The 12,493-nt window shown below is 41.8% G+C and overlaps 1 protein-coding gene across 1 annotated transcript in view; it reads left to right on the top strand.

Moving 5' to 3' along the window:
* Window positions 1-10,900, top strand: part of LOC124136906 (regulator of G-protein signaling 9-binding protein-like) — a 33,579-nt gene extending 22,679 nt beyond the window's left edge. Inside the window, exons 4-7 of the mRNA XM_046502949.2 lie at window positions 5,039-5,174; window positions 6,267-6,364; window positions 8,631-8,689; window positions 9,969-10,900. Coding sequence (XP_046358905.2) covers window positions 5,039-5,174; window positions 6,267-6,364; window positions 8,631-8,689; window positions 9,969-10,094 — 419 coding nt within the window. The 3' untranslated portion in view covers window positions 10,095-10,900. The remainder of the gene's footprint in view (window positions 1-5,038; window positions 5,175-6,266; window positions 6,365-8,630; window positions 8,690-9,968) is intronic.
* Window positions 10,901-12,493: the final 1,593 nt, after the last annotated feature.

The raw sequence follows: 12,493 nt of genomic DNA, 5'->3' as shown, positions 1-12,493 counted from the left end.
GATCTTGTCCTTTTGATAAATCCAATGAAATCATTTATATCATTGAATTTTCTATCCCTTTTGACAATAATGTGATTGTCAAGATTGAGGAAAAACATGGCAAATATGCAGACCTCGCTTTCGAAATGTCATGCTTGCATCCAAAGTACCAAGTTGTCCGACTCCCCATTGCCCTCGGTGCCTTAGGTTTGGTACCTCCCAATCTGTTGACTGACACTGGGAGAGTACCCAGATTTGCTACCAGGAATACAGCCCATCTGACAATCTGGGTAATGCAAAAGGCTGCAGTGTTGGGCTGTCTTCACATTCTCCGAAAAGTTCTGGGTGGGTTTGACTAGGCAGCGCTTCCTGAGAGAAGTCCCATTCACTGTCTGGGCTGTGTGTAGAGGGGGCAAGGGCCCTGAGCTGATGATGAGTCTAACCATCCTGACTGGGCCAGGATCACCCAAACCCTCTTTGCTGCATTTTTTTAAATTTTAATCTGTAAATGATAATAATAAGTGCATTTATAATGCGCCAGATTCCATTCACCAAGTGGATGCTCATAGCGCTAAACAACAAACAAACATGTCTTTATACAACAAACAAATATGTCTATTCTTTCTCAGAATGCACACGGGCCGCATATGATAATAGATGTTTTAATTGGAAAACTGTCCACAACTGAGCTAATCCGAAGGCATGATTCACGGAGAAAATGTCACTTTCACTGATATTCCTGCCGATAAAGGATAATGATTTCTTCCTTGACCGTATCCTGATTACCATGGCAGCGCTGTATTGTCGACGTAGTGAACGGTCATCTCAGTGTAGTCATAGCAGGAGATGATTAAGTAATCAAAGAGATGCAAGGGATCCTTGACACTGTTAGTCCATAATCCATTACGTGTTTCATCCTGTTAGTGGGACTCTTTTTATCTTAAAGAACAAACAGTGTATTAATTAGGAAAGCATCGACCCTTCGTCGGGACGAAACTTAATACGAGTTGCGTAGAGATTTGCTATTAACAGTGTCTTGATGGATGTTCTGTTTGAGTTATAATTAAAAGTAGGTGCTCTGAGTGAAAGTTCACAATTCGTTATTTCCTGACGGAACTGCTTAAGTATATCAATATAGGAACGCTGTATTGAATCAATGCTTCGGGCACTTATGTTTCATTGTCACATTTACATTCGATAGCGTATAGAGAAGTAGACCGCGAACCACTCAAACGTGCATCAGATACAGTGCCTACCTCGGTATCAACCGGAACCGTGAAGATCCGGGGAAGAAAAGGTCTTCAGCAACACACGCTTGCCATGAAAGACTACTATGCTTGTCGTAAGAAGACTAACGGGATCAGGTAGTCAGGCTCTTTGACTTGGTTGATGCATGTCATCGAATCCCAATGGCCTAGATCGATGCTCATGGTATCAGTTACTGGATTGTCTGGTCCAGACTCGATTATTTACATCGATAACATCTACACAGAACCAAGAGACAGTTTCCAGGTTGCGAAGTTGAGGGGAAAAACTGTTCCATTCATTTGCTGAAGCAAACGAGAAGGATGATGACGAAAAATGACAGTTTGGGCTTATTGAATGTGCAATAGATGTGATTCCGATCAAAGTGATATACGTGGGATGTAGAAGCTCACAACATCATACAAATATATAAAGAACCATCGCCAGACATGCACTTGTATGCAAAACACAGACTTTGAAAAGATTCCTTGATGCACAGGAAGTCAGTGTAGGTCGTGGAGTGTAGGAGAAATATGATCATGTTTTTGACGAAGTGAGACTATTCTTGCTGGTGTGACCAGCTAGTCCGGTATAAGATGCACTGGCGAAGACTGTTGGAGTGGCCAATTCTAGACATGGCCATAGACATTTTGAAAATAATTATGGAATCTTTAGTATACCAAAATATGAGACTATCTGACAGTCAATAGAGAAGTCTTCCCTGATATAAACTGAAATATTGTGGAACACTGGACCCAGATCACGCTTTCACACTCGCCATTCCCGCTGCTCACTTCGTTCTGTATGGATATAATTATTCATACACCCACATACATCAGTATATTGGGAGAGGCATTCAGTTAAGCAACATTTGCTTGTTTGCCAATCCCTCCACTTTATGGAAATACATATGTTTATATCACATCAGTATATGATCTTTGAGCTTTGGCTCATTAATTCTTCCAATACGTATGCTAATACACTAACGACCCAAGTGATAGCATACAGTGTTATTAATATACAGTTAACTACGGTTATAACGAACTCAAGGGGACTACTATTTTTAGTTCGTTATAACCATAGTTCGTTATAAGCATATATACAGCATAACTACAGCAAATAGTGGGGACTAAAAAGTAAGTTCGTTATATCCGTCAGTTCGTTATAAGCGTGTTCGTTATAACCGGAGTTTACTGTATAATCATGTACAGAACTGGCCCGCCTGTCCACGATGCATTGCACAGGGTTTACAAACGTGGAATCATGGTGTAAGAAGGATGCTACTGCAAATTGCTGTCATCTCCCCATTTGAAAGGGAAGCGGTCGGATTCTACTGCATTAAGGCAGTTTAAAATGACCTGGTCAGATCGTCATATTTGGTGTTTGAAGTTTTATTGTAGTCTAGCTAATCAAATGCGCAGATCATTTAAATCTATCATGGCAACAGAAATGAGATCATCTATATCTATCATAGCAACAGAAATGAGATCATTTAAATCTATCATGGCAACAGAAATGAGATCATCTAAATCTATCATGACAACAGAAATGAGATCATCTAAATCAATCTGTTTTGAAACAGATTCCAAAATCGTAGATGAAAAATAGCGGTGATTTTTTTTTAAATGGATCACTGAAAATCATTTACTGTCAGTCCCTCTGAACGAGCATAGCAACTGTGTCCCTCCTTATTAATTACGGGGGCACGGGTGGCCCAGTCGTCTAAGGCGCCGCGATTCCCTGTGCAGAGTTGCGTCCCTTGGGTACGCCGGAAACCTATGATTGTGGGTTCGAATCCCGATTCGCCCCGATTATGTTTCTAGGTTTGTCAGCACCATACCCGTGCTCGTGGGTTTCACCGAAGTGGTAAATGTCTGAGACCTGCATTACTTCGTGCTTTCCTCCCACATTAAGCTGACACGCTGTGATATAACTGGAATGATGTTAAAAGCGGCGTTAAACCAAACTCACCCACCACCTTATTAATTACTGTTGTTTATGAATATGACTTAATTGGTGTCAAGTGACATTGACTATATAAGCTTTGGGCCAGATTGAGTTAGAGGGCAGAGAGAGAAATAGGTATCACTCTTAGCCTTAGTTAGACTAGGTGCCCCGGGGCACCACCTGGTAAATAGTGTTTCTTGTGTTTCTTGTGTTTGTTTAATGCAGACTTGTATATAGCCATTGCCACGATGTTGTCACTTCCTCTTATATCGTACATGTGGATATGCACCGCGTGTCGTTAATTGTATCAATAGAGAAACAGCTTTGCTACACTGAAATGACATAACAAGAAACGTTCACATATGACCAAGACTGCCTCCGTGGTCTAGCGGTAGAGCGTCCGCCCGGAGAGCGAACTGTCCGGGGTTCGATCCCTGGTCGCGTCATATCAAAATACGTTAAAAGTTGGTACTTGTTGTTTTCCTGTCCTGCGCTCGGCATTAAGGGGCTAAAACAAGGACTGGTCGGCTCGGAGTCAGTATACTGTGTCTGAGTAGAGTATTCATGTTAAACTGCGGCATGGTATCTCAGTGGGCTAGCACTATAAATCGGCATCAGTCCGGAATAGTACAAGCACCCACAAACACACGTACATGCACGTCGCTATAAAAGTGCAATAATCTTGAACGGGACGTTAAACCCCATTTCACCTCACCTCCAACAAGCGGTCCCTGTCGTATTTGTATGTGATGTGCAGTGTCCACGCACAAGTGAATATACAACAGTAAATGAAAATATTCAGCTGATTTGTAACAAATGAGTCGGCCACCAGTGTTCAGGGGTATGGTACCGACAGGTCAAACAAGATAGACGGGGAGAATGAGGAACCACCTGATCCTTGACCCCACAGCGAAATGCGAATTGTGGCGATAAAACGATTGCTCCACCAGTCCTTTAAAGGAACGATTACATTTCAAAATATGCCTGCTGTTGATGGTAGCAAACTCCATTTTATTCATTTTTTGTTATATGCGTTGGATGACATTTACTTAGTCGAGTTGTTAGCGTTTATAATTGACGATTATTAGAATTCAGTGAAATGGTATTTATACATCACTCATATCGGGCATCATGTGTGCTCATTATTCTACCAGGATATTAACGGGTTCCTGAGCGTGAGAAGGCAATTAGCGGTCTGTTGACAGAGCAAGGCGTACGCCATTAAGTTAATGACAGGTCTGTTATACTGTCATACTCGTCACTTCCTGCGACAAAGTCCTTCGTGACCAATCGTGTCATTTCGGGATAAGCCGAACGACCTGCCGGATCGAGAAGGGGCGAATAGTGACGAATGAAAGGACGCCATTTGTAAACATTTGCGTCATTCCATGTGACGAGTGGTCAAAATGCAAAGTGTTGAAAACAACTTGTCTTATATAAAACATAATAAAATAACAACTTCTACAGTTGAGACATTGAAAACATCTATTTCGGAGAGGTAAGGATGTGTCGACATGGCTGTAGGACCTCAGCAACACATGGCTGAAAAGAAAGTAATGCCTGTCGCCCTGAAGACACAAAGACAAGATACTAAATCTCCACGTTGGCAATACGATGCCAAATCTGATAGACATTCTATGTTAAAGTCGGAAGTTGAAATATGTAAATCCTGTATCAGTGACTTAGGATACTTATAGATACAAACAAGCCGGTTGTATTCAGATTTAAGTATATGGAAAATATCTCGTCATGTTTTGTTTGTGTGTTGTTTACCGCCGTACATCTTCTCGCCATGTGAGGCAAAGGCATGATAAAACTTGTTCTATTTTATATTCGCTATGTTGAAAGAACCACGTTGACACTGCAGGTATAAGAGTGATGATTAACACGGGTATATGTGAACCTGTCATACCATATAAGGCGTGTCTGGCAGTGGAACAGTTGGACACGCCCACAACAGACAAGAGCTTCATGGAAAAAGAGGAACTACTCCGCCTTGAGAGGTACGTAAGCATGGAGGGTGATGGACATAAACCATTATCCATTGATCCATGATGGTTATTTCCATGAAACTTCTTAAACATCTTTGATTTGGTTCACCCTGACCTACCTTTTGCATCTGCTACACTTTAACTTGGTTCATTTTGGATCTACTTGGTTTTGACCTTTTGTACTTTGACCTTCTGTAGTAGCACTTCAACATTATGACCTGTTGCACTTTGTCCTTTGACCTGCTGCACTTTGACCTTCTGTAGTAGTACTACAAAATTATGATTTGCTGCACTTTGTCCTTTGACCTGCTGCACTTTGACCTTCTGTAGTAGTACTACAACATTATGATTTGCTGCACTTTGTCCTATGACCTGCTGCACTTTGACCTTCTGTAGTAGCACTACAACGTTATGACTTACTGCCCTTTGTCCTTTGACCTGCTGCACTTTGACCTTCTGTAGTAGCCTTACAACGTTATGACCTGCTACACTTTGTCCTATGACCTGCTGCACTTTGACCTTCTGTAGTAGCACTACAACGTTATGACCTACTGCACTTTGCCCTTTGACCTGCTGCACTTTGACCTTCTGTAGTAGCCTTACAACGTTATGACCTGCTGCACTTTGTCCTTTGACCTGCTGCACTTTGACCTTCTGTAGTAGCACTACAACATTATGACCTACTGCACTTTGTCCTTTGACCTGCTGCACTTTGACCTTCTGTAGTAGCCTTACAACATTATGACCTACTGTACTTTGTCCTATGACCTGCTGCACTTTGACCTTCTGTAGTAGCCTTACAACATTATGACCTACTGTACTTTGTCCTGTGACCTGCTACACTTTGACCTTATGTAGTAGCCTTACAACATTATGACCTACTGTACTTTGTCCTACCCTCTGTAGGAGACCTACACTGAACTTTGTTATATGGCTAAAGTATCGATTAAAGCGGCATTAAATCCAAATGTTTGATCAATTATATAATGCTTGTTTCCAGAATATTCTATTGGTGTGATCGAGGATTGAATTCAGTTCACAACAGTATGCTATTGCACTGTATCTGTTCTTGCCAATCTGATGACCAGGTGTGTCTTCTTGCAGAGCGGCCTGTGACATCCATGAGGTAGTGTACACGGTCAGCCAGACGATGGACATTCAGCCCTGGGACATCGAACCGGAGATTTCCACGGAGAACTTCGGTGAGAAGCCAATCTGATCTGCATAATTATTATCGATGGTTTTCAGTGTTGCACCCAGCAATATTCAGTCTGCATATAATCGAGTCTGGTTAAGACAAGGATAAGTGATTGACATCATGAACATCGATCCACGCAGTTGTAATACGATGACATGCATCAACCAAGTCAGTGAGCCTGACCACCCAATCCTTGTCTTCAACTGAAAACAGATTAGCGGGGAAATGCTGTTCCTTGTTTTTTGGCAAGATTGTTAATATATATTTTTAACACTATGACATATTAAGGAGGCAATGCTCTACTCTTGAGTAGCCATTGTGGGTGAGATAAAATACAACGATTCGTTTAACTTTACAAAGTTATATTTCAACAATTTATTGACAACTCTTTTTTAGTTTTAATTGGTTATAGACGGGTTAGAATAGGCCCCCCAGCAACCGATGCTAACCGTAAGAGGCGGGTAAATGTATCGGGGGATCAGGCTATGTGACGTGTCGCCATACCCCGACGGCGTGAGATGATGGTCATTATATCAATCAGTGGTTTGTCTGGTATATGTGGAATATTGGAAAGAACAGATAAATGTTTTTATCTTAATGACCTGTTGGTATCACAGATTTTAGGATTTAGAACATAACTCTAACAGTCCAGAGCGCGTTACATGTCGATTGTAACCTGTGCGTTTCATTTAGATTTGAGTAATTTCACATCGCAGTATAGTCATGTCCCTTTAAAGTTAAGTATCTCGGAGTGATCCTGGAAGATATTCTGATTCAATGACTCTGGGCAAAGCCTCTGTTCTGATTTCCTTGTTAGAATGAGCTGAGTAATTAACTGTATCGTTCGTCTTTATCAAAAAGGCACATTGATTTCTACCATTGTGAAGCAAGGCGACTCTCTGGGTGTATATAAATAGTATGTCACCCAAGTCTGAGGCCTGGACTGAGGTTATCACATATCAGCTCCGAATAGACCATGTTGTCCTTAATAAAGATTGATTGTTTCACTAGATCACGTGATCCTCGACTTCAATTACACTTTCTGTGAATTAGCACCTTACACGTTGACTTTAAATATAATAATTATTCGTCTAGACTATCAAATGCACATTTAGCCATGACAGTCTCGTCAGTGTTGTGCTGCACCCCAATATCTAGTGTGTTATGTCTCAATTCTGTTATGATAAATACAGTAAACTACGGTTATAACGAACTCAAAGGGACCACTAAATTTAGTTCTTAATAACCGTAGTTCGTTATAAGCATATATACAGCATTTTTTAACAAATGCTCGGGACTAAAACATTAGTTCGCTATATCGGTCACTTCGTTATAAGCGTGTTCGTTATAAACGTAGTTTGCTGTATCCTTCACCCAACTGTACTGATGTCGCCATCATCTTACAGTTTCTTTTGTTTTGTGTGTTTGTTTGTTTGTTGTTTAACGCCGCACTCAGCAATATTCCAGCTATATGACGGCGATCTGTATAAATAATCGAGTTTGGGCCAGACAATCCAGTGATTGGCATCATGAGCATCGATCGACGCAATTGGGATACGTTGACATGCATCAACCAAGTCAGCGAGCCTGACCACCCGATCCAGTAAGTCGCCTCTTACGACAAGCATAGTCGCCTTTTACGGCATGGGTTGCTGAAGACCTATTCTACCCCGGGTCTTCACGGGCTGACTTTAAGGTTGTAGTATCGATAAAGCCAGACGTTGTTTCCTTCTTTTTGTTTTGGTTTACGTTATTTTGGTCCTTAAATTCATGTCGGTTGGTCGAAAAATATAAAACATAAAAATTCCAATTCGAGAAAAAAAATCTATTTTCTCAAGCGTTTCGTCATTATTCGTTGTGTTTTGAAGTTGTTAAGATGCATTTTCAACCGGTTGTTATTATAGTACTTTGAATTATTTATTGTTATGTTGATAGCGACAGTGAAAGAGTTGTAATTTAACATTTTATTTATATCCGGTCGACGGAAAAAAAATACCCTGATTTCATTTTCATTTCATTCCACATTTCTTGATGGGGGGGGGGGGGGGGGGTCGATCCTAAGGTGGCCTTTGTGGGACAGGGTTGGTTGCATCGGCGTTGCTAAGCTTCTCACCCTGTGTGTGTATTCTTCGTTGAGGGTAAATGCAATAAGCTATGCAACATCGTCAGCGCTAAAACGTTACACTGTTGTTGTACATGTACAACACTAGCTGGTAAAACACTTACATGTATACCTCTGTTGAAATACGCATCCGGCTTATATTTGACAGATTGTGGCAAGTCTATCAGTTCCAACAGTGATGCTGAGTCCAGCGTGGAGATATCGCCAGTAGGTATACAACACTTGGTATATGTGGTATAGGACACGTGGTATCTTGTATAGAACACGTGGAATATAGTATACTTTGTTTGTTTGTTTGTTTGATGTTTAACGCCACACTCAGCAATATTCCAGCTATACGACGGCGGTCAGTAAATAATCGAGTCTAGACCAGACAATCCAGTCATTGATACCATGAGCATCGGTCCATGCAATTGGGATACGATTACATGCATCAACCAGGTCAGCGAGTCTGACCACCCGATCCCGTTAGTCGCCTCTAACGACAAGCAGCGTCGAAATTTACGGCAAGCATGAGTTGCCGAAGACCTGTTCTATCCCGGATCTTCACGGGTCCATATGATATAGGACACATGGTTCATGGCATACGGCGGACAGACGTTTGGTATATGGTTCAGAAAACGTGGTAAAACGTGTATTTAGTACAGGACGAGTGTTTTATGGTGTAGGACAGGCGGTTTATGGCATAGGACATTTTATATATGGTTTAGAAAATGTGGTAAAAAGAACATGTCGTATATAGTATAGGACACATGTATGGTATAGGGCAGGCAGTTTATTGCATATGACATGTGGCATATGGATGAGAAAATATGTGCTATAAAACATGCTGTACACAGTACAGGACTCGAGATTTCTGGTATAGGATAGACGGTTTATGGCATAAGAATTGAGGTTTACTAACAAGTGTTGATAGGCCAGAGTATAGAACACCAAGCTGAGTTTATCAGATATTTTTTATTGAAATGTTTAGCCTTCGATGGTCAACCGCAATGATTGAGCCCATTTTTGTAAGCATAAGTGCAGAGCTACAGATAAGCTGCGTATTTGCTTTATCTACGAAAAAACTATTGAAATACCCAATGAAGCTTTTTCAACCTAGTACAACGGAGCTAATTTCCGAAACACAATTACCAGCTAATTCACTTTCCGAGTCAAGCCTATATTTAGAACCGTTATATACAACTAAAACATTAGTTCATATTTTTTTAAATCTCAAAATGTTTACACATTTTTGAAAAAACAAATAGAGTGATGAATAGATGAGTGAAAAAATATTGGTTACACACTGAAAAATGTAATAACCAAATTAAAATAGAAACCTTCGACTAAAAACTCAGTTGCTCAAAAAGTTATCCGGAGGTATGATATGTCATTGTTAAACTGATAAAAATGCAATCGTGAAGGGTCAGTAAGACAAGTAGGTATTTCCTGTATGTCGAATCGACTGAGCCCACACGCAGATTATTTAACATTAATTTTTCAGACTTCTTCCAACGAAAGTTCCTCAAGAAGAAAATGCACATGCGTCGCCTTGGTCACCATATCAGCTGTTATACTCTGCTCTAGTGTAGTCGGACTTCTGGTTGGGTTTCTCCATGGCGCCCAGTGATCCATGAGTATCCTGTTACCCTGTAGTGGTGTTACTGTGCCGGTCTTTGCTGTCGGGAACCGAACCATGTGACGGAACAGCCACAAACTGACAACTTCCGTTCATCCGGGGCTTGAACGCAACCGGAAGACGCTAACAATGACGTGGACTGGACTGGGCGCCTGTCTGACTATAAGCGCTTAGCTGCCACGCGATTCATCGGTGGAAACAGTTAATAATGTTGAACTTGACGCATGCGCAATACTAGTATTCGTCGGATTCAGAAGGAACTGCAAATCGAATGTATGAATACTGGTATTGTAATCAAGATCCCAGTCAGGAAATGAATTGACGTTGTTTTCAAATTCAGACGCAATGCATTTTAATGATTAAACTGTAATGGAACTATCAACGCTGAGACTGAGAAATGGCAGCGTGATACAACAGAAGTGCCAGTGAGATTGCCTCTACACCATGTTCCCAAGTGATGCAACAATTTCCTCGTTTCACAACGCTCACACACTGGACATAAAAACATTTGATTGTGTTTCATCCATTCACGTTAGGTGATATTGTATTACGGATGTCTTGGAGTGAGTGAGTTAGTGAATATGGTTTTATGTCGCAAAAACCAGTTATACGTGTATATCCTTGTGGTTTGTAAATATTTGAATCCGGACCAGGCTGATACCATGTCGATATCGTGTGCTTATCCATCTTCCCGAGGCATGAGAGTTAACTGACCTTAAAAGTCCAGTTCCCACCCTTGCCGATCCTGGGCTCGATCGTAGCGCCACCAGTTGTTATTACGAGTTATATCCCTTCTAAGCCTCTCCTATGAACCATTCAAATTCCACCTCTCGTATCACATGCATTTGCTTCAAACAAAATGGCGGCCCCCAGTCAAGACGATCTGATCAAAACACAAGATCTGTATTGTTATAAAACGGGTCTTACATCGCGAAGTGCATCAAATCACTTGAGCACCTTGATTAAAAACATTAAACGATTTTTTAAATATCTGTTGACAACGAGTTGGCGGTACATATGCTTTGCAAATCCTGCAATCGACCGAAATCTGCACGACAGTTTACGAACCGGATTTCGATTTCGTTACGCGATTTTGATTGGACTATGCATAGACTCGTTAGTCCAGCCAAAATGTAAATCCATAATACCAGCCTAGTTCGGCAAGGGTGAAAACTGGACTTTGATAGTCAGTTAACTCTCTTGACTCGGGAAGATGGTGCTTATCGGGCTGCCGGGCTACGACGATACAGAATTAGCTAGGTAACACGGAGCCAACCGATCCTCATTGTACCCTAACAGCAAATATATGGCACTGAGGACCTTGGTCAAGTGTTTGTTTGTTTGTATGTTGTTTAACGCCGCACTCAGGAATATTCAAGCTACATGACGGCGGTCTGTAAATAATCCGAGTCTGGACCAGTGATTGATCTCATGAGCATCGATCTACGCAGTTGGGATCGATGACATGCATCAACCAAGTCAGCGAGCCTGACCACCCGATCCCGTTAGTCGCCTCTTACGAGAAGCATAGACGCCTTTTGCGGCAAGCATTGGTTGCTGAAGACCTATTCCACCCCGGATCTTCAGGGGTACCTTGGTCATGTGACAGGGTGCCTGTCTTAGGCGCAACTGTCCCAATCGCATTTACACATGTCGAGTATGCGATTCCTGAAGCTGGACGTTGAGTGAGTGAGGGTTTTTTTGGTCTACACAGCATCAGCTTATCAACTGTTGCAGATATGGTGTAAACGTTAGATGACTAAGTACAGAAATGACAGAGAACGTACAATGTCGAAAGAGGCAACTGAAGGGACCAGGTGGTCAGGCTCGCTGACTTGGTTGATGCAAGTCATCGTGGATCGATACTCAAGGTATTAATCACTAGATTGTCTGATCCAGACTTGATTATTTCTACAGAAATATAGCCATTTAGTACGGCGTTAAACAACAACAAAAACAATGTCCGAGAAGAGCTCCGGCGGCAAGCTGTACCCTGTCTGTATTTGCCCTTTTTTTTCTTTTTTTTTTGGGTGGGCGTGTGTGCGTAGGGGGGGGGGGGGGGGGGGGGGGGGAGAGAAAATGGCGCTGCGGTCGCTTTATATTGGTGGTGCTGTTACCCTGCCTGGTGCTCTGTATTAGGGGAGTAAAACAAGAACTGGTCGGCTGGGAATCAGTATCTGCCCGAGTAGTATCCATGTTAAACTCTGAGCTACGGCATGGTATCTTCTTGGGTTAGCACTCTAAAACAGTCGTAAGTCCAGACTAATACAAGCAGCCACATACACACGTGTATTCACGTAGTGCAATATTCTGGAACGCGACGTCAAACCCCATTTCTCCTCACCTCACCTCACCTCACCTCACCTCACCTCACCTCACCTCACCTCCAA

This window comes from Haliotis rufescens, unplaced genomic scaffold (assembly GCF_023055435.1).
Source record: "Haliotis rufescens isolate VD_foot unplaced genomic scaffold, xgHalRufe1.0.p SCAF_1, whole genome shotgun sequence".
In the NCBI taxonomy this organism is placed as follows: Eukaryota; Metazoa; Mollusca; class Gastropoda; order Lepetellida; family Haliotidae; genus Haliotis; species Haliotis rufescens.
Note: the sequence above shows the minus strand (reverse complement) of the source record. Positions and strands in the feature narration are given on the sequence as shown.